General features: G+C 40.8%; 3 protein-coding genes across 8 annotated transcripts in view; 1 reads left to right on the top strand and 2 right to left on the bottom strand.

Annotated features, from left to right (window-relative positions):
- LOC139454230 (zinc finger homeobox protein 4-like) overlaps positions 1-23,688 on the top strand; it is a 167,732-nt gene that overhangs the window by 1,936 nt on the left and 142,108 nt on the right. For all 6 annotated transcript variants that reach the window (XM_071235818.1, XM_071235830.1, XM_071235831.1 and 3 more), the window contains exon 2: positions 23,215-23,263. The gene's annotated coding sequence lies outside the window, so the exon portion shown is untranslated. The remainder of the gene's footprint in view (positions 1-23,214; positions 23,264-23,688) is intronic.
- Positions 510-1,559, bottom strand: LOC139453688 (zinc finger protein 16-like). Its single transcript, XM_071235163.1, has one exon. The coding sequence runs from the start codon at positions 1,557-1,559 to the stop codon at positions 510-512; it is 1,050 nt and encodes a 349-aa protein (XP_071091264.1).
- On the bottom strand, positions 22,269-22,763 carry LOC139453687 (uncharacterized). The gene has a single exon (XM_071235161.1). The coding sequence runs from the start codon at positions 22,761-22,763 to the stop codon at positions 22,269-22,271; it is 495 nt and encodes a 164-aa protein (XP_071091262.1).

Here is a 23,688-nt window from a genome sequence, read left to right as displayed (position 1 = left end):
CACTTGCTTGATGGTACAGCATCCCAGTATTTGCTTGATGGTACTGAATCACAACACTTGCTTGATGGTACAGCATCCCAGTATTTGCTTGATGGTACTGAATCACAACACTTGCATGATGGTACAACATCCCAGTATTTGCTTGATGGTACTGAATCACAACACTTGCTTGATGGTACAGCATCCCAGAAATTGCTTGATGGTACTGAATCACAACACTTGCTTGATGGTACAGCATCCCAGTATTTGCTTGATGGTACTGAATCACAACACTTGCTTGATGGTACCGCATCTCAGTATTTGCTTGATGGTACTGAATCACAACACTTGCTTGATGGTACAGCATCCCAGAAATTGCTTGATGGTACTGAATCACAACACTTGCTTGATGGTACCGCATCCAAGTATTTGCTTGATGGTACTGAATCACAACACTTGCTTGATGGTACAGCATCCCAGTATTTGCTTGATGGTACTGAATCACAACACTTGCTTGATGGTACCACATCTCAGTATTTGCTTGATGGTACTGAATCACAACACTTGCTTTTATGGTACAGCATCCCAGTATTTGCTTGATTGTACTGAATCACAACACTTGCTTGATGGTACAGCATCCCAGTATTTGCTTGATGGTACTGAATCACAACACTTGCTTGATGGTACAGCATCCCAGTATTTGCTTGATGGTACTGAATCACAACACTTGCTTGATGGTACAGCATCCCAGAAATTGCTTGATGGTACTGAATCACAACACTTGCTTGATGGTACAGCATCCCAGTATTTGCTTGATGGTACTGAATCACAACACTTGCTTGATGGTACCGCATCCAAGTATTTGCTTGATGGTACTGAATCACAACACTTGCTTGATGGTACAGCATCCCAGAAATTGCTTGATGGTACTGAATCACAACACTTGCTTGATGGTACCGCATCCAAGTATTTGCTTGATGGTACTGAATCACAACACTTGCTTGATGGTACAGCATCCCAGTATTTGCTTGATGGTACTGAATCACAACACTTGCTTGATGGTACAGCATCCCAGTATTTGCTTGATGGCACTGAATCACAATACTTGCTTGATGGTACAGCATCCCAGTATTTGCTTGATGGTACTGAATCAGAATACTTGCTTGATGGTACAGCATCCCAGTATTTGCTTGATGGTACTGAATCACAACACTTGCTTGATGGTACAGCATCCCAGTATTTGCTTGATGGTACTGAATGACAACACTTGCTTGATGGTACAGCATCTCAGTATTTGCTTGATGGTACTGAATCACAACACTTGCTTGATGGTACCGCATCCAAGTATTTGCTTGATGGTACTGAATCACAACACTTGCTTGATGGTACAGCATCCCAGTATTTGCTTGATGGTACTGAATCACAACACTTGCTTGATGGTACAGCATCCCAGTATTTGCTTGATGGGACTGAATCAACACTTGCTTGATGGTACAGCATCCCAGTATTTGCTTAATGGTGTGAATCATCTCTTGCTTGAGTGCACTGCATCCCAGTATTTGCTTGATGGTGTGAATCATCTTTTGCTTGATGTGAAACTATACAGCGAGGTAGCAATACGATATGCATCACGATATGCCTTGTGCTTATTTTAGATGGGGAATAGGGGTGAAACGATACAGCAAGGTAGCAATACGATATGCATCACGATATGCCTTGTGCTTATTATAGATGGGGAATAGGGGTGAAACGATACAGCGAGGTAGCGATAAGATATGCATCACGATATGCCTTGTGCTTATTTTAGATGGGGAATAGGGGTGAAACTATACAGCAAGGTAGCAATACGATATGCATCACGATATGCCTTGTGCTTATTATAGATGGGGAATAGGGGTGAAACGATACAGCGAGGTAGCGATACGATATGCATCACGATATGCCTTGTGCCTATTATAGATGGGGAATAGGGGTGAAACGATACAGCAAGGTAGCGATACGATATGCATCACGATTTGTCTTGTGTTTATTATAGATGGGGAATAGGGATGAAACGATACAGCGAGGTAGCGATACGATATGCATCACGATATGCCTTGTGCTTATTATAGATGGGGAATAGGAATGAAACGATACAGCAAGGTAGCGATACGATATGCATCACGATTTGTCTTGTGTTTATTATAGAGGGGGAAAAGGAATGAAACGATACAGCGAGGTATCGATACGATATGCATCACAATATGCCTTGTGTTTATTATAGATGGGGAATAGGAATGAAACGATACAGCGAGGGTAGCGATACGATATGTATCACAATATGCCTTGTGCTTATTTTAGATGGGGAATAGGGGTGAAATGATACAGCGAGGTAGCGATACGATATGCATCACAATATGCCTTGTGCTTATTATAGATGGGGAATAGGGATGAAACATACAATACAGTGAGGTAGCGATGCGATATGTATCACTTTACATAGGTCATGATATGATACATATTGAGAACGCATATTTAAGTCAAATCGTGTGGAATCTTCTTGACTTATCTATATTTCAGAGCAGGTTCAAAAGAGAGTAAGTGAGTAATCTGGTTTTACACTGCCTTTTGCAATATTCCAGCAATATGACGGCGAGGGGCACAGTCATAGCCTGCACACATTGTACCCATGTGGGGAATCGAACCAAGGCCTTTAAGAGTGTCAAGCAAATACCTCGACTCTACCCCACGAAGGAAAAGCTAGCTGTAGGCACATGTTTGTAGCGGCTATTTTCATAAGTGAACTTGAAAAGCTACTTACAACACATTTTACAGTATGTGACTGACAAACACTTGGGGTCATGAAACGAGTAATTTATTTAATCAAGTTTATTGTTTTGTATTTGATACTGTAAAAATCATATCATGTAGCATATCATCTCATGAAAACTCACGATGCACCCATGCACTGATATATCGTTTCACCTGTAATTGGGAATCCTCTTTTGAATCGAAATATATTGATTAAATGAACAAATCTGTCATGGACTGTCCAAACATCGACTGTACTTCTTATAAGAACTGAGATATCACGTAAATCTTTCCCACATGCTTCAGTTTCCATCTTTCTAACAGCAATGAACTTGTGCTCCATGTGACCTCGCAGTTTTAATCATGCATTCTTAATTTTAATCACTCAAAGTTTTTAGACATTGGAATATTTTGCATCTATAAAAATCATTTCGTCTTTGAATCAGTTCATGTCAAATATTTATATGAACATGATAAAAGAACAAATACTAACATTACAAAAATATTTAATTCTGTCAATGATTCACTTACTTGAAGTTTTATGCTGATTCAGGTACTATAATTCATAATTGATATTTTGACCACATCTAGTTTAATATATTGATCATAATCAGTAGTCTACAACTTTCTCAACCAACTTATAGCTTATTAAAAGCTCCTCTCAAAACCCAGCACCCTCACATAGGGAGAGGATAAACCCTTCAACCCTCAAATAGAGACAGGCTAAAATCCACCACCCTCACATAGGGAGAAGATAAAACCCAGCACCCCCACATAGAGAGAGGATAAAACCCAGCACCCCCACATAGGGAGAGGATAAACCCCAGCACCCCACATAGAGACAGGCTAACACCCACCACCCTCACATAGATAGAGGATAAACTCCACCACCCTCACATAGAGAGAGGATAAAACCCAGCACCCTCACATAGAAAGAGGATAAACTCCACCACCCTCACATAGAAGGAGGATAAACCGGACCACCCCAACATAGAGTTGTTGGTTGGTTGGTTTGTTGTTTAATGCCACACTCCGCAATATTCCAGCTATATGACGGCGGTCTGTAAATAATCAAGTCTGGACCAGACAATCCAGTGATTAATATCATGAGCATCGGTCCACGCAATTGGGATTGATGACATGCATCAACCAAGTCAGTGAGTCTGACCATTCGATCCCGTTAGTCACCTCTTACGACAAGCATGGGTTGCTGAAGACCTATAAACCCCACCACCACATAATAGTGAGAGGATAAACCCCCACCATCCTCACATAGAGAGGATAAACCCCCACCATCCTCACATAGAGAGGATAAACCCCACCATCTCACATAGAGGATAAACCACACCACCCTCACATAGAGAGAGGATAAACCCCACCACCCTCACATAGAGAGGATAAACCCCACCACCTCACATAGAGGATAAACCACACCAACCTCACATAGAGAGAGGATAAACACCACCACCCCTACATAGAGAGAGGATACATCCCAGAACCCTCACATAGAAAGAAGATAAACCCCACCACCCTCACATAGAGAGAGGATAAACCCCACCACCCTCACATAGAGAGAGGATTAACCCCACCACCCTCACATAAAGAGAGGATAAACCCCACCACCCCCACATAGAGAGAGGATACATCCCAGAACCCTCACATAGAAAGAGGATAAACCCCACCACCCTCACATAGAGAGGATAAACCCCACCACCTCACATAGAGGATAAACCACACCAACCTCACATAGAGAGAGTATACATCCCAGAACCCTCACATAGAGAGAGGATACATTCCAGAACCCTCACATAGAGAGAGGATAAACCCCACCACCCCCACATAGAAAGAAGATAAACCCCACCACCCTCACATAGAGAGAGATACATCCCAGAACCCTCACATAGAGAGAGGATACATCCCAGAACCCTCACATAGAGAGAGGATAAACCCCACCACCCCCACATAGAGAGAGGATACATCCCAGAACCCCCACATAGAGAGAGGATAAACCCCACCACCCCCACATAGAGAGAGGATACATCCCAGAACCCTCACATAGAGAGAGGATAAACCCCACCACCTCACATAGAGGATAAACCACACCACCCTCACATAGAGAGAGGATAAACCCCACCACCCCCACATAGAGAGAGGATCACACCCACCACCCTCACATAGGGAGAGGATTCCCCCCCACCACCCCTACATAGAGAGGATAAACCCCAACACCCCCACTAAGGATTTATGTGGATAGAGAGTAATGAATGCTTCACTTGATACAGTCATGAATGCTTCACTTTGATACAGAGTAATTAATGCTTCACTTTGATACAGAGTAATGAATGCTTCAAATTGATACAGAGTTATGAATGCTTCACTTTGATACAGAGTAATGAATTCTTCAAATTGATACAGTCACGAATGCTTCAAATTGATACAGAGTTATGAATGCTTCACTTTGATACGGAGTAATGAATGCTTCACTTTGATACAGAGTTATGAATGCTTCAAATTGATACAGCGTTATGAATGCTTCACTTTTATACAGAGTAATGAATGCTTCACTTTGATACAGAGTTATGAATGCTTTATTTTGATACAGATTAATGAATTCTTCACTTTGATAGAGTAATGAATGCTTCACTTTGATACAGAGCTATGAATGCTTCACTTTGATACAGAGTTATGAATGTTTTATTTTGACACAGAGTAATGACTGCTTCACTTTGATACAGAGTAATGAATGCTTCAAATTGATACAGAGTTATGAATGCTTCACTTTGATACAGAGTAATGAATTCTTCAAATTGATACAGTCACGAATGCTTCAAATTGATACAGAGTTATGAATGCTTCACTTTGATACAGAGTAATGAATGCTTCACTTTGATACAGAGTAATGACTGCTTCACTTTGATACAGAGTAATGAATGCTTCTCTTTGATACAGTCATGAATGCTTCAAATTGAGTTATCAATGCCCAACATAAGTTGTCACTCTGGTACATTTAAAGTTTCTGTGATCACAGACACATGCCACCATGGTGGTTCCTGTTTGGTGTTCCTGGAGAGACACTCAATAGTTCTGTTGTCAGTAGCAACATGTGACTGTCATGGGGATGTGATTATTGACACTCTGTAACTTCTTTGGAATGTCTCAACGCAAATCAGCATTACATACAGGCTTATGCAGGGATGGATTAGGAATATGGCTCATTGAAGCTGTATGATGATTGAGAATTAAGTCAAATGACAACTTGAAAGCCAACTGAAGTTGTGGGGAATGTTGGGATGTAAATTTGGATGTAACACAGGATGTTGTTTGTTATGTTTTCAGACTTGATGCTTCAATTTACCATTGCTGTTTTGTCATACTCATTACCAGGGCATCTTGTGTGTTAGATGGGTGTCTTGTGTGTGACATGGACATGGTGTGTGTGACATGGACATGGTGTGTGTGACATGGACATGGTGTGTGTGACATGAATGTCTTGTGTGTGACATGGACATGGTGTGTATTACATGATCATGGTATGTGTGTGACATGATCATGGTGTGCGTGACATGGACATGGTGTGTGTGACATGGACATGGTGTGTGTGACATGATCATGGTGTGTGTGACATGGACATGGTGTGTGTGACATGGGTGTCTTGTGTGTGACATGGACATGGTGTGTGTGACATGGACATGGTGTGTGTGTGACATGGACATGGTGTGTGTGACATGGACATGGTGTATGTGTGACATGGGTGTCTTGTGTGTGACATGGACATGGTGTGTTTGACATGGGCATTGTGTGTGTGACATGGACATCAGTGTCTTGTGTGTGACATGGACATGGTGTGTGTGTGACATGGACATGGTGTGTGTGTGACATGGACATAGTGTGTGTGACATGGACATGGTGTGTGTGACATGGACATGGTGTGTGTGACATGGACATGGTGTGTGTGTGACATGGACATGGTGTGTGTGACATGGACATGGTGTGTATGTGACATGGACATGGTGTGTGTGACATGGACATGGTGTGTGTGTGACATGGGTGTCTTGTGTGTGACATGGACATGGTGTGTTTGACATGGGCATTGTGTGTGTGACATGGACATCAGTGTCTTGTGTGTGACATGGACATCTTGTATGTGACATCGGTGTCATGTGTGACATGAACATCTTGTGTGTGTTGTAGACATCTTGTGTGTGAGACGGACACCCAAAAACCTCCATTCCAAGTGGAACCATTCCTCAATAAGAACACCAGTTTCTTCAGTTATTGATGGACTATATCAGCAGGGTGTTTCCTGTTGTAATGTTGCATTGATATGCATATAAAGTAGCGTATTATTACATCTCATACACCTCAGTCCGTCCTATTGTATTTCAGCATTCACTGGCATAAATGTGAAATAATTATTTCTCGTAGTACCAGCTGGTTTAATAATTAATTTTGCAAAATCCTACTAGTCGGTTACCATGGCAAAATCCTGCTCTAAACAATTTAGCCGCATTTGCATGTTCTATCAGTTTTTTTCGCGGGTCTAATGACGGATCACGAACGCAGACCGCCATTTACAGAGGAAGAAGTCAAAGTCTGCTTGCTCTAGCCTCTGGCTCAATGTTGTCCGCATGTTGCAAATAATTTTTTTTTTCTCGGTGGTCACTGCTAAACTTCAGTCAGGAATTATTGTTCTGATTGAAACAATCCTTGTCACAATCATCATTGTGATGCAGAACATGAGTTTGTGTAGGATTTGTGTTCGCTCATTGAAGATTATTTCACACATGACTATGGATTTGTTAATGCGTAAAGACTGTTGAATAAAATAATACTTTTTTTCTGATTTTTTTCAAATAATAATATTTTTCAAGATAACATTTGGAAATAATTTATAAAACTTGTATGTTCCCATCTGTACCAAAAAATATAGTTTTTATGATCCTTGAAGATTTCTAAAATGGATTTTTTTTGGCTGTCAGTATGGTTAGGATTTGACTAGGTTTTCATAATCAGACCTAGCAAGCATCTAAAGGCCTGATTGCGTCGACTCGGTTTGCTGATTGGGTATTTCTCAGCATCCATCAGCCATCAGCAGGAGGGTGGTGGTAGGAGGGGTAAGACCAGGGAAGGGGGGGGAGGGGATGTTTAGGTGTTGGTGTGTGGCTGGTTTTCACCCCCGGGGACCGGAGTATAATCAAAGGCTTTTGCATTAGGTTTGGAACAAGTAAGCTCATTTTGTGAATGTGATCGGGAGGGGGAATATTGAAGCGGGATTATTATTGATTGGATGGCAGTCTGCATAAACGAATATTTCCCAGGCTGCATTTGCATAAATATGGGCTATGGAAGATTAACATTGTTATGTGACATTAATAACTGCATTGTGTGGGGCTTTTTTATTCCACAAAATGCAGGAAGTGGCATGACAACATTTCACGCTCTCTGGAAAATGAGAAAGAAAATTAAGCTGGCCAGAGAGTTGACTTGCGCGACATAAGTACAGCCAGGACACCGATGGGTCGACAAAGCTGAATAGAGATGGCAAAAATTCTAGATTCCTAATACAATGTGTTGATTAAGCGAAGTATCTTTGAATGGTCAAGGCAGTGATATGATTTTCTGGTGGGGAGTCCTTGTTCCATCAGGGTTATTAGCTGTTTGTCAGCCGGGCCCCTCAATGGTCGTCCTGTCACCTTAGTGTGTGCCTTAATGAAATCCGTCAGTCTCCTCTCTCCCCTTTCACTCTCGGTCCATCAGGGGCTGCACAATTATTATGGTGACAAACTCTTAAGCTTTATAATTTTGCTGTTTTATAGATTAGAATGTTCTATTCCCAGACAATTTGACAAGCCCTCCATAATGGTTTTCCTGAGAAATTGAAAGATTGGCAATAGTTGCAAGTCAGTTTTTGGGATTAAAAATAGGGACATGAAATATTTGTGAAGGTAAGATTTCATATTCCAAATGTTAAGCTTATAAAGGCTTTTCCATTAGTTGTTTTGCCTAATTCTAGTTTTGGTCAACAGGATTATTTTTTTAATCCTTTTGATTTTTCTTTTTGACATCAAAGTTAGGCTATAGTGTTTTTAAGATGAGATTTAGTAAAAGTTCCAAAACTCGTTTGTGACATAATGCTGTGTTTGGCCTATTTAATACCCAGCTTTACAGTAGTGTTCTTTTAATGTTTTTTGTTTAATTGTTTTAGTTTCATGTGAAAGGTTTTCTTGGTGTAAATAATGCTTGATCAGCCATGGCTTATGTTTGTGAAAACTCTTTCCTGCCTATTCATGTATTGGAAGTTCGGCATGAAAAATCTGTAAAAAAAACCATTTAGCCTCATCGTGCTACAATTATTTTGATTTGTTTATATTAAAATCTGCATGTTATGTAACTTACAAATAAAAACCTGAAATATCTACTGCCGAAGGTTTTGTGGCAAGGATTGTGATTTGGCATTACTAGTGTTGCCATGTTTTACTTTAGGCCAGTTGTGTAACTGTGGGCCAAGATTGTGTTTAATACAGTTTTGAGGTAAGCTGGACTGACTAGTATTTAGGTCATCACTTTGTGTCTATAAGATTGACACATATATAAGTTGCTCTGCCTTGTGCACGCCAAATAAAAATTATTTTACATCGGGAAAAGATTGGTGTAATACTACTCGAACATTCTTGACTGTGTATACAGATTTTATTGTCAGGTCTGATTGATTTTACATATCTTTAGTTATTTTAGTCAGTAATAGACAAAAAAAAGCTTGTTTTCTTGTAGTAAGCTTTCCTTGAGTAATGAACACTGCCATTTAGTGTTCGTGAGCTAGAAACGTCTGACTAGACCGGGAACTTTTGACCAATGTTATACATTTGAACTCACTCACTCACTCACTCACTCACTCACTCACTCACTCACTCACTCACTCACTACAATGCTCCTTTTGTTTGATGATCTCCAACTTCAGTTCTACTTTCGGGGCTGTCGGGTAGCCTAGTGGTTAAAGCATTCGCTCATCACGCCGAAGACCCGGGTTCGATTCCCGACATGGGTACAATGTTTGAAGCCCATTTCTGGAGCCCCCCGCCGTGATATTGCTGGAATATTGCTAAAAGCGGCGTAAAACCAAACTCACTCACTCACTCACTCACTCACTCACTCACTGTTCTACTTTCATTTAGTTGGACGATAAAGAATAAGGTGCCAGACAAGCAGTGAGCAAGATACTGTCATGTTTTCGTTTCTATTGCTGGTCATGTCACCAACTTGTTCCATGTTTACACTGTTGCAATCAGTTACTGCAGGCATTATGAGCGCCAGGAAAGAAGAGTTGGAAATGAGTATGAACGACAAAATCATTTTGAGGGGGTATTTTATTCTACTTTTTAAACCATCTGACTGAGATATTGTCCATGTAATGGTTGACCACATTGTTACATGCAATTCCGTAATCGGGAGAAAAAAAGAAATGAAATTAAGTCATATTATTTCAAAGTACAAAAACAATGGAATTTGTGTGCAATGGTTCATAACATGACATAACAGCTGACCAAAGCCTGTTTCTGATAAAAAAAATTCACATGTCTTAAATAACATTCAAACTGCCCAAGAATTTATTTGTTAATATGCTGATAAATAAAGTAGGATCTTCTTAAAATGTCTGTGGGGTAAGGAATGCCATTCTAATAATCATAACTTGGCAAATACCATGTTAACTTCTTCAATGTGTTGGAAACAAGTTTAAAAGCCTAATCATTTGCCACAGTAACAATATCCTGTGTATTTTATTCAATCATGATAAGTAAAAATACCCTTTCAAAACTAATAAAATCAAGAAAATGTTTGAAATATCCAAATCTTATTCCTTTCTATCCAAGTTCCATTGAGTATATAAATCCTGCTTTGTATATGAGATGAATGTATTATTACTTGGCAGTAATTCCAGTCTGATGAACTAAGATAATGCTAAGATATGCAAAGATGGTGTTGCATGGTTAAAGATAAAGTTAGAATTGTGAATATCACTGTCAGGGCATCTACATACATGGACCTGAGGTGTTAAGACTGAAGGGGTCAGACTGAGGTGTTAAGACTGAGGGGGTCAGACTGAGGGGGTCAGACTGAGGTGGTCAGACTGAGGTGTTAAGACTGAGGTGTTAAGACTGAGGTGTTCAGACTGATGTGGTCAGACTGATGTGTTCAGACTGAGGGGGTCAGCCTGAAGTGTTCAGCCCGAGGTGTTCAGCCCGAGGTGGTCAGCCTGAGGTGTTCAGACTGAGGTGGTCAGCCTCCTGAGGTGTCAGACTGAGGTGGTCAGCCTGAGGTGGTCAGCCTGAGGTTTTCAGACTGAGGTTTTCAGCCTGAGGTGTTCAGCCTGAGGTGGTCAGCCTGAGGTGTTCAGCCTGAGGTGTTCAGCCTGAGGTGGTCAGCCTGAGGTGGTCAGCATGAGGGGGTCAGACTGAAGGGGTCAGAATGAGGTTTTCAGACTGAGGTGGTCAGTCTGAGGTGTTCAACCTTAAAAAGGTTTTTAACACCAAGAATTGTATAAGTTAGTTGTGTAGGACTAATGTGTCACCTGAATATCAGTTCTAAAATTCATGTTGCTACAAGATCGTGTTCAAAATCTATTTTAGTTGAGCGTCTCAACTTTGGCTCAATTAACATGGCAATGAAAGCTGTACAGCTGCTTTTAAATGATGACTTTAAATGTCAGAATATGATTAAGATAATGTGCTTAAAACAGCGGAGATGACTCCATCTAAAGTCGTTTATGTAGGCTTATCGCATCAAATTCATAAATATATGCATGAAAGTAAGAACAAAAGCTCTCAAATAGATCTTTTGATATCGAATGACCAATAGGCCCTTTCTGCAGAGGAAATCAAATCTTGATGAAACAGATTGCCTTTGCTGGAATAGTAGAAGCAACTGTATGGATTATCAAAAGTTAAGAAACTTGTTTCTTTATAATGACTTTAGTGTTTTTTATTGACCATTTACCCATTTTGTTGGAGCATGAACAGGAGATAAAATATCAGTTTCATGTGACAGATATTCTGTTTCGTTAATTTGCACAATGGAAAAAAGAGATGGTGGAGTACTTTTTTCATTGTAACAGCCATTACTGCTGAAGAAATTGAAGAAGATTCTTTAAGTATTCAGTTTTATGTATTTTTGTTAATTGGCATATTCCGCTGTACACAAATATTCAAAGTGGAATTTGGTGGTCATTTCCAAACCATTAACAGGGTATTTATTTGTTTATGAATCTGAAAGACTGTGATAGCAAATTACTGTTTCTACAGAGCTCCAGATAAGCTGCGTATCTGCGTATCTGCGTATCTGCGTTAAATACGCATCAGAAATGCAGAAATACGCAGTAAAATATAATCAAAGCGTATCAAATACGCAACGAACATTACAGATACGCTACAAAAATACAATTTGTGCGTATCATCAAAATATTGTGATGTAATCCTGCGTATTTGATTAGCAAATCAGCAACTTATTTTGAAATTATAAACGGGCATTCCGTCAACCTTGCCAAACTCCACGATGACAGTTACATCTTGATCATTTGCCATCACACTTTCGTGTGGAAGTATCGTGGTATTTTTGAGTCCTATAAAGCTCTCAAACCCACACGACACCAGTTTGCAGGGACTAGATGAATATTGTTCTTAAATATTTAACTTAAATACCCACATGTGTAAAAACTAGTGGGTAACAGAAATTTGAATACGCAGATAGAATTACTGATACCCAATGATTTTAAAATGCATGGGTAAAATACCCACAACAACAAAAGCTTATCTGGAGCTCTGTTCTATTTTTTGTAGAACTTTAAAAAAAGAAAAGACTGTGGTCTTGAAAATTATATACCAGTGACCACTACCTTTGATAAAAGTAAATCAGTTAATCAAGTATGAGCTATGCTCAGTTGCACCCCTTGACCTTTCCAGGATCTTCTGATATTGATTCAAATCCATATTCAAGAGGTTCACCTTATTGGTACACTGAAACATCAATGAACTCCCCAACTTCAGGCGTTCTTCCCATGAGAGAAACCTGCGTTGTGATTGAAGTACTAAGCAAGGTCACTCACTCACTAAATCATCACTAAATTTCCTCATATATAGGTACATTGTGTTGGATTTACAGGATGCTAGGGTTGGAACGAGTCAAAACTTACTATCGGGTACCCAACCCCGATTACCTGACCCTACCTGGGTACCAGCGGTAAGTCTCAAGAGTTGGGTTACTAAATGTCTGATTGGGAATTGTTTTACCAGAGTCTTGGCAAAAAACATTCAGATACACATATAGAATGATTTTTACTCAAACCTATGAAATTCAGAAGGAATGCATGCATAGTCAGGAATGCAAACATTAGCAACTTGTGTAACCATGGAGCTTTATTCTTATTGACATTAAACAATCTATCACATGACTAGCCATGGGTCAGGGTACCATGGATACCTGGGTTCTACTCAGGCCCCACCCGACCCGAGTACCTGTCCTAGCCCTACAGGATACACAGGTGATGAGAGGACAGCATGGAGAACATGTACAGCGCTACTAGTCACGATTATTCTGTGAATCAGAAATCTTCATTTGCCCTTCTTAGAGCGAAGGTGTGTTGTCAGTTCTAGCTTTGGACTTTTTCCAAATGTTTGCAAATTTCTTCTTTATTTTCACAAATGTTTTGATTCTGGAAGAGTACTTGGGTTGGTTTCATATTGAATGCTGTTTGTGACTGTGTAGTGTTAATTGAAAAGACATTCAGAAAAGCTTCAGTGCTGTTTAATGACTCAAAGCATAGTTTCAGTACATATGATGACTGAGAGCACATCTTGAATTCTTAGTTAAATTTGGTTCTTAGTTGAGCATAGCTTTAGTTCTTACTAGACCACAGCTTTAGTTCTTAGTAGAGTACAACTTCGGTTCTTACTAGGCCACAGCTTTAGTTCTTAGTAGAGTACAACTTCGGTTCTTAGTGGAGCACAGCTTCGGTTCTTAGTAGACCACAGCTTTAGTTCTTGGTAGAGTACAACTTCGGTTCTTAGTGGAGCACAGCTTCGGTTCTTAGCAGAGCACAGCTTTAGTTCTTAGTAGACCACAGCTTTAGTTCTTAGCAGAGCACACCTTCTATTCTTAGTAGAACTCAGCTTCTGTTCTTAATAGAACACAGCTTCTGTTCTTAGTTGAGCACAGCTTCTGTTTTTAGTTGAGTACAGCTTCAGTTCTTAGTTGAGCACAGCTTCAGTTCTTAGTTGAGCACAGCTTCAGTTCTTAAATGAGCACAGCTTCTGTTCTTTGTAGAGCACAGCTTCTGTTCTTTGTTGAGGACAACTTCAGTTCTTTGTAGAGCACAGCTTCAGTTCTTTGTTGAGCACAGCTTCAGTTCTTAAATGAGCACAGCTTCAGTTCTTAAATGAGCACAGCTTCTGTTCTTTGTTGAGCACAGCTTCAGTTCTTAGCAGAACACTTCAGTTCTTAGAAGAGCACAGCTTCAGTTCTTAGTTGAGCACAGCTTCAGTTCTTAGTTGAGCATAGCTTCAGTTCTTAGTTGAGCACAGCTTCAGTTCTTAGTTGAGCACAGCTTCAGTTCTTAGATGAGCAAAGCTTCAGTTTATTGAGGAAAAATGACTTCTTAGACAAAATAAACTTTCCACAGCCTCTTGGCATCTTCAGGAATGTGAGACAAAGAATTTACTTTGATTGTTGAAAAATTGAATGATGTCATTGTGTTTGCATGGCTGGCAACATGCTCTTGAAATATGTTTTCCAAAGAGCATTGATTGTATAATAGGTAATAAGGCCATTGTTTCTGCCGCATATTCAGAGCATGAAGCCCTACCGATTATTCCAAATCATTATATTTGCAACAAGTCTAGACAATTACCACAACTATCTATTATCACCTGTGTTACAATGGTAGTCAGTTGTCAGGGGAATAGCACCTAAACAATTTCCATCACTGATGCATTGTTTCTCTGCCTATGCGTGAATGCCATAAGTGTCTTCAAAATTGCATAATGTTATGAATTAATGATGAGAGAAAACATTCAGTTCTGTATCATCAAACAGGGGTTTTCTTAATGATTTGTACACAGGGGACAATGGCTTAGAATGATGGTAATTACTATTATGTTGAAGGTTTCTTTGCTGAGATAATGAACATGGATATTGAATGTGTGAGAGCATTTGTGGGTGGGGTGAGTTTGTGTAGGGTCTTGAGGGGGGTGCAAGACAGATCAATATCAAGACTGCTCCCTAGAGTACTGACAGTTGGGGAACACCACACAATCATTACTTTCTGAAAGTCCAAAAGATAGGTTTTACATCATGCTAATGATCAGGCAAGAAAGCAAGTGATAGATTGCTTCATCAAGTGGACTTCTTTTTGTTGTTTTAAAATGATTATGTGTATATATATGTATATGTGTTACATACTTGTCTGTAATAGTACTCATATATACCACAAAAAGAAATACTGTTGTGAAGTGTTGTTGCACAACATTGCCTTCCTATGAATCGGTTTTACCACATTGCCTTCTAGGAATCAGTTTTACTGTATTGCCTTCTTACGAATCAGTTTTACCGAATTGCCTTCTTACAAATCAGTTTTACCGCATTGCCTTCTTACGAATCAGTTTTACCGAATTGCCTTCTTACGAATCAGTTTTACCACATTGCCTTCTACGAATCAGTTTTACCGCATTGCCTTCTTATGAATCAGTTTTACCGAATTGCCTTCTTACAAATCAGTTTTACCGCATTGCCTTCTTACGAATCAGTTTTACCGCATTGCCTTCTTACGAAACATTCAAGTCACATTGCCTTCTTATACAACAGTCTCTTGCTAATCAAATATACCACAGCCTTAAAAGGAGTACTGGTATAGTAATCTCTTATACCATAACCCTCTAAATAGTTCTATTTCTAGTGGTCAGTTATACCTCAGACATCTAAGTATTTGTGTTATAATAGTCAGTTATAACAACTTTAAAGATAGCTCTATTATGGTATTCAGTTATATCACATGCTGAACAAAGCTTTTGATAATCAAACCTCTTACATCTTACATCGATTGTGAAGTGGTTGTCATCATTTCCTATCTTCCCATCAGCTGGTTTATTTTACCTCAAACGACTGTAGTGACTAAGCTGTATATTTGGTGGCTTGCGTTCATGTTCAGGATGACACGAAAAAAAGATGGAGATAGAACCAACATCCTCCTTAGGATGAAACTCAAACTGTTGACAAACATGACAAGTATCAGTTTTCATTTTCTAAATAATACAAGAGGTACTATGTCAATTATATTTTAGATTTTAGAAATAATTTGTTCTACACAGCACCTAGACTAGAGGTGACTAGTTTGGTCCTTAGCAGATGATGAGTAGTATGTATATTGAATAGCCATTATGCAAATGAATAATTAATTTGATTGATCATGATAGACTGACCCATTATTTGATGATTCGCACCAGTTGTAGCTGCCCGTGTGTAGGTGGTGCAATACCATTATATACTCTGCAGCTAATGATTGACATTTTATGCATGCATTTTTGGAAAATGTTAAACCTATATGAAGATATGAATTTTTTAGGGTTTCATTGTCCTAAAAGAAAAAAGATACAAGGAAAAAACTTGCTCTTACTTTAATGGATATATAATATCCATTTAGAGGAAAAGAAGAGAATGTGCAGCTCCTTAAAACTTATTTGATTCTGCTCAGCTACAATTTCATGTAGTTCGGCCTGCTTTTATTATAGATATGGACATTTTAGGTCATGTTAAGTGATCAGTGTTGCCGTAATGGAATTAAGTACACTTTCATCATGATGCTTTGGACAGAAAACTCCAAACCAGGGGCCGTTTTGGCTCATGTGGCTTTAGCGATATAGCCCTATATTTTCAATTAATGACAACAAACATGTAGTTAAGGTTTTCTTATATCCAGCTTTGAGAAGCCAGATTAGTTGGAGAAAAAACGGCAAGGAGAAACAGTTCGTTAAGATGATTAAGTAATGACATAACTTGACTCCACAAACAATGGCGTCATCGTTAGGCACACGTTTGAGAAAAACCATCGGAATCAATACTCATTAAAATGCGGCTGTCATTGGAAAATGTAGTTTAAGTAAAGGATAGCAAGATAATTTTGATTTATGAGTTAGAGCTATTAAAAGTTATCGAATTTCTGTATTAGAAATGAACCTAACTCTGTATTCTAGTAGAGGGTCATTAATATGCGGACCCTTCTTCCAAGATGTTTGCGATAACCACATTTACTTTCCAGATGGAGTGGAATTAGCTGTATGTAATTTCTTACATAAAAAACAGCGGATTTTCTGATTAAATCTTGCGTTTTCTTATCATGGTCCTATTCCTCTGATGTTAAATGTTTTTTCAAGGCAGGTTTAATTAGACAGACAAGATTATGAATTAGAGGAGTCCATATAGTTTGATATCATAGACTTCGGAGCAATCAGGATGTAAAATGATATCATGGCTGATGAGAGTTGAGTGAAAATGGTCCTGCTACAGGAAACTTTGACATTGTTCGCTGTGGCAGTGGAAGTTTTTAGCCAATAGGAAGGTCTGTCTGATAAACTGATCAGTAGAAACTTTGGCATTGTTCGCTGTGGCAGTGGAAGTTTTTAGCCAATAGGAAGGTCCGACTGATAAACAGATCAGGAGAAACTTTGGCATTGTTCGCTGTGGCAGTGGAAGTTTTTAGCCAATAGGAAGGTCCGACTGATAAACAGATCAGGAGAAACTTTGGCATTGTCCGCTGTGCCAGTAGAAGTTTTTAGCCAATAGGAAGGTCTGTCTGATAAACTGATCAGTAGAAACTTTGGCATTGTTCGCTGTGGCAGTGGAAGTTTTTAGCCAATAGGAAGGTCCGACTGATAAACAGATCAGGAAAAACTTTGGCATTGTTCGCTGTGGCAGTGGAAGTTTTTAGCCAATAGGAAGGTCCGACTGATAAACAGATCAGGAAAAACTTTGGCATTGTTCGCTGTGGCAGTGGAAGTTTTTAGCCAATAGGAAGGTCCGACTGATAAACAGATCAGGAGAAACTTTGGCATTGTTCGCTGTGGCAGTGGAAGTTTTTAGCCAATAGGAAGGTCCGACTGATAAACAGATCAGTAGAAACTTTGGCATTGTTCGCTGTGGCATTGGAAGTTTTTAGCCAATAGGAAGGTCCGACTGATAAACAGATCAGGAAAAACTTTGGCATTGTTCGCTGTGGCAGTGGAAGTTTTTAGCCAATAGGAAGGTCCGACTGATAAACAGATCAGGAGAAACTTTGGCATTGTTCGCTGTGGCAGTGGAAGTTTTTAGCCAATAGGAAGGTCCGACTGATAAACAGATCAGTAGAAACTTTGGCATTGTTCGCTGTGGCATTGGAAGTTTTTAGCCAATAGGAAGGTCCGACTGATAAACAGATCAGGAGAAACTTTGGCCTTCCATCAGGTGTTTGCTTAGAATAGACTTTGTTCTGAGTGTTGTACTGAGTTGTGTCCCTTTAGATGCCAGGATCCACAGGCTGTGAGTGAGTTGGGTGTAATGCCACCTTGAACAGTAGTTCAGTTAATGGGTCAGTTTCATGTGTTAGGAAAGCCCAAAGTGATGCAGGTCTTAGATAGATACCAGTTTGGTAAACCCAAATGTTTGGGAAAGGTGCAGGAAAGTATGAATCGTGTTCAGGGTGAATCTGTAATTCGAATCCATGATCATATGATTCTGGGATGCCAAACAGCGGTAGAAACTATATTAACTAGTCCTCATAATGATAACGTATAGCAAAACCCTTAAAATGGCAAATTTCTACTAGTCCTTATGATTTCTTAACTATTGGGCAGTTTGGAAAGGACTACAGGACTAGTGCCCTGTCACAGGTAGTAGATTTGGACCCAGATTCAGTATCCTTGTTGTGGCAGCATCACATCCATGCTGAACAATGAACTGCCTCTGTGGTCTAGAGGTAGAACATCAGCCAAGGGAGTCAAAGGTTGTGCCATACCAAAAGATGGAGTCAGTATTCTGTGTCTGAGTGGGGTTTTCATGTTATTCTGTGGATGGTTTCTTAGTGGGCTTGCATTTTAAATCTGCTTTAGTCTGGATTAGTACAAGTAGCCACACATGCACACCGCTATATAAGTGCAATAATCTTGAACATGACATTAAGCCCCATTTCACCTCACCTCACCTCACCTCACCTCACCTCACTGAAACATGATGAAGTGCTTGAAGTAAAAAACGACCTTGACTTATGTCAATTTGGGGTTTCTTCCCACATTGAGCTTTTCAAATTGAAATAAAAATACATTTAGATCCCTGAAATAACCTAATGGCTAACTAACTTTATGTATCCAGAATATGTTTTGAACTGCTTAATCATGAGAATAAGAAGGCAGTGTAATTTTTACTTTTTAAGTCAAAAAGCTAAATGTATTGTTTCAAAGTTTATTGTCAGCAAATTTGATAAGCTATTCTTAGAATGTGAATAATTAACTATTGTTGTTAAAAAACGACATGGAGTTAAAATTCTGCTCAGCTGGTATGCATTTTTATCCCCCGCCCAACAAAGTTGGCGGGGATATAGAAACGGGCTCCGTCCGTCCGTCCATCAGGTTTCGTTTCTGGAGCATAACTTAAAAAACGTTCAATATTATTTTATGAAACTTTGCAGGTCTTTAAGTACATACTGAACTGGTGCCTTTTGCTATTTAGAAATTGTAGGAATTTTTATTTTTTACGTTTCCATGGATTTAGGTTCTGTGAGGATAGGGTTCGTTTCAGGAGCTTAACTCAATATTTTTTCATGAAACTTTGCAGGTCTGTCAGGTACATGCTGAACTGGTGCCTTTTGCTATTTAGAAATATTAGAAATTTTAGAAATTTTTATTTTTTACGTTTCCATGGCAACAAGATGGACTTAGGTTCCAAACTCTTCATTTTTGTACAATTTCCATGACAAGTTCCACCTCTGTTAAAAAAGGTTAGGGTTTGTTTAGATTTAATCATGTCATAAATTCAGCAAGAGGGGCGGGGGATATAGCCACGTTAGTGGCAAAGTCTTGTTTAACTTGCATGTGTTTCAAAATAAACTTCTAGCTGAAATGCAGGGTTAAAGATGTATCTGTCATACATTTCTAAAGAGACACAATAAAATGGTTGATGTTGGCACCAAGATAATGAGTTTTTAAAAATACATGTACCACTCAACTTTTGATAGGAACAGTCTGTGTGTCCAGAATGTGTTGTGATTCATTGGAGATATTGTCATACAAACTGTATGCTGACTGTCATGGAACTTGCATGTTTGTAGCTTACACCTCCATTTTTTGGAAAAACAAGTTTACATTTCTTTCGTTGGTTTTCCGTGTATTGGAAAAGTAATAGAATAGGTCTTCTGCAGCCCATAAGAGGTGACTATGCTTGTCGTAAGACGCGATTAACGCGATTAACAGGATCGTGTTAACAGGCTCGCTGACTTGGCTGATGCATGCCATCTTATCCCAATTGCATAGATCAATGCTCATGATGTCAATCACATGATTGTCTGGTCCAGACTCAGATTATTTTCAGACCACCATCATATAGGTGAATATTGCTGAGTGCGATGTTAAACAATAAACATACAAACGAACAAATAATATCTGAGTATTACTATTCAGAGTTGAGTAATATATATTGGCGTTCTGACACGTGTGGCCTGACATGAGGCACAATACCTGAGGCCTCATTGCTTGTGTGCCAGTTGAAATAACTTATCTGACATGTTGCAATATTTTGTCATATTGATGTCGTACACAACAATATTGATCTTGTGTTGACATCATCACATTGCTAACAGGAATGATTTACGGGGATTTTAGTAATATCAAACCTATCAGCTACTGGCCTACTGTTAATGGACCCTGTGTGTTGAGGCATCAGTAGTCTAGCACAGCAGGTTGTGTGTATACTCATTGCACATGAAATCCAGGTTTGAACCCCTACAAGGACAGTGCAGTTTGTAGGTGTCTCCTGCAGACAGTGGTTGTGAAACTGCAGTCATTCCCAGCACTCAGGATGAGACAAATCTGTGTCTTCTGTTGACACCTTTGTGGAGAGATATTTGTTATTGAGTCTTCTGTTTCCACACACAGGAAACATGCTTCTATCCCCATTAATTGTTGTTAATTTTTGTTCCATTTAGATTAAACCATTTCATTCCATATGTTCCTTCATAGCACAGAAGGGGCACAGATATTTACCGCAAGGAACATGCTTTTTTCTGCACTCTCTAGAATACTTCCAATTCCCAAAGCATCATCCCAAACCTCCACCATCCATCCTGGCCTCCCCACTTCCCAGAACCACTATCCCAAATCTCCACCATCCATCCTAGCCTCCCCACTTCCCAGAACCACCATCCCAAATCTCCACCATCCATCCTAGCCTCCCCACTTCCCAGAACCACCATCCCAAACCTCCACCATCCATCCTGGCCTCCCCACTTCCCAGAACCACCATCCCAAATCTCCACCATCCATCCTAGCCTCTCCACTTCCCAGAACCACCATCCCAAATCTCCACCATCCATCCTAGCCTCCCCACTTCCCAGAACCACCATCCCAAATCTCCACCATCCATCCTGGCCTCCCCTTTCCCCAGAACCACCATCCCAAATCTCCACCATCCATCCTAGCCTCCCCACTTCCCAGAACCACCATCCCAAACCTCCACCATCCATCCTGGCCTCCCCTTTCCCCAGAACCACCATCCCAAATCTCCACCATCCATCCTAGCCTCTCCACTTCCCAGAACCACCATCCCAAACCTCCACCATCCATCCTGGCCTCCACACTTCCCAGAACCACCATCCCAAACCTCCACCATCCATCCTGGCCTCCCCACTTCCCAGAACCACCATCCCAAATCTCCACCATCCATCCTGGCCTCCACACTTCCCAGAACCACCATCCCAAACCTCCACCATCCATCCTGGCCTCCCCACTTCCCAGAACCACCATCCTAAATCTCCACCATCCATCCTGGCCTCTCCACTTCCCAGAACCACCATCCCAAATCTCCACCATCCATCCTAGCCTCCCCATTTCCCAGAACCACCATCCTTAATCTCCACCATCCAGCCTGGCCTCCCCACTTCCCAGAACCACCATCCTAAATCTCCACCATCCATCCTAGCCTCTCCACTTCCCAGAACCACCATCCCAAACCTCCACCATCCATCCTGGCATCTCCACTTCCCAGAACCACCATCCCAAATCTCCACCATCCATCCTGGCCCCCCCACTTCCCAGAACCACTATCCCAAACCTCCACCATCCATCCTGGCCTCCCCACTTCCCAGAACCACTATCCCAAATCTCCACCATCCATCCTGGCCTCCCCACTTCCCAGAACCACTATCCCAAATCTCCACCATCCATCCTGGCCTCCCCACTTCCCAGAACCACTATCCCAAACCTCAACCATCCATCCTAGCCTCCCCACTTCCCAGAACCACCATCCCAAACCTCCACCATCCATCCTGGCCTCCCCACTTCCCAGAACCACCATCCCAAACCTCCACCATCCATCCTGGCCTCTCCACTTCCCAGAACCACCATCCCAAACCTCCACCATCCATCCTGGCCTCCACACTTCCCAGAACCACCATCCCAAACCTCCACCATCCATCCTAGCCTCCCCACTTCCCAGAACCACCATCCCAAACCTCCACCATCCATCCTAGCCTCTCCACTTCCCAGAACCACCATCCCAAATCTCCACCATCCATCCTGGCCTCCCCATTTCCCAGAACCACCATCCTTAACCTCCACCATCCATCCTGGCCTCCCCACTTCCCAGAACCACCATCCCAAACCTCCACCATCCATCCTGGCCTCCCCACTTCCCAGAACCACCATCCCAAATCTCCACCATCCATCCTGGCCTCCCCACTTCCCAGAACCACCATCCCAAATCTCCACCATCTATCCTAGCCTCTCCACTTCCCAGAACCACCATCCCAAACCTCCACCATCCATCCTGGCCTCCCCACTTCCCAGAACCACCATCCCAAACCTCCACCATCCATCCTGGCCTCCCCACTTCCCAGAACCACCATCCCAAACCTCCACCCTCCATCCCATCCTTCATCCCTATTCAAATGACTACTGGCAGACTCCACCCCGTCTCTCCCCTCGAGACAGTGTGCAACATTCTCATTCAGCCTTGACTTACTTCTTCTTCCTTGAGATATCCTCACGTAAGTAGCCATGAAAATTGGCAATGACTTATTAGGACTGGAGATGTTGTGATCTAAAATGTAGCTTGTTTCTGTGCTGGTGTATGACAGCGACGTCATTGACGTAGTGATTGTTTCTAACTGCGTAGAGTTTCAAGTTTCAGAACAAAACCTAATTACTAAGTTTTTCATTTCAGATGGTGGCAAAGTGACAGTTAAGTGTGTATTACATCTTCCTGCTCGAAGGTGAGAAATAGTGCCTTTTGTGACATGAGACATGATTGAACAGCATGAGTCAGGATCGGACACATCATGTGTTGCTCCTAAATATAAGTAAGGCGATATTCACAGCAGTTATGATCACAAATATAGACAATGTGACAAAACGTTAGATCAAACCTTTTTGTTATTTTGTGATTAGGGCTAGTCGGTTCGGTTTGGTCAAAAGAAAAATGAAGGTCCAGTGTGAAACTGAATTATATTTTGTTTTGGTGTACATCAAAGGGGTTCAGTTGGTGTTATGGTGTGTTTGTGTAGAAGATAACAGGTTACTTTTCAACACAGACACAAACACAACATTCCTCTCTTGGATTAGATGTGTGTGTATTGTTGCACTTCTCTATAAGTTTGCCGCCTCCGTGGTCTTGTGGTAGAGCGTCCGCCCGGAGAGC

This window comes from Haliotis cracherodii, unplaced genomic scaffold (assembly GCF_022045235.1).
Source record: "Haliotis cracherodii isolate W230 unplaced genomic scaffold, xgHalCrac1.p SCAF_10, whole genome shotgun sequence".
Lineage (NCBI taxonomy): Eukaryota > Metazoa > Mollusca > Gastropoda > Lepetellida > Haliotidae > Haliotis > Haliotis cracherodii.
The sequence above is the reverse complement of the archived record's forward strand: the minus strand, read 5'-3'. Positions and strand labels throughout refer to the sequence as shown.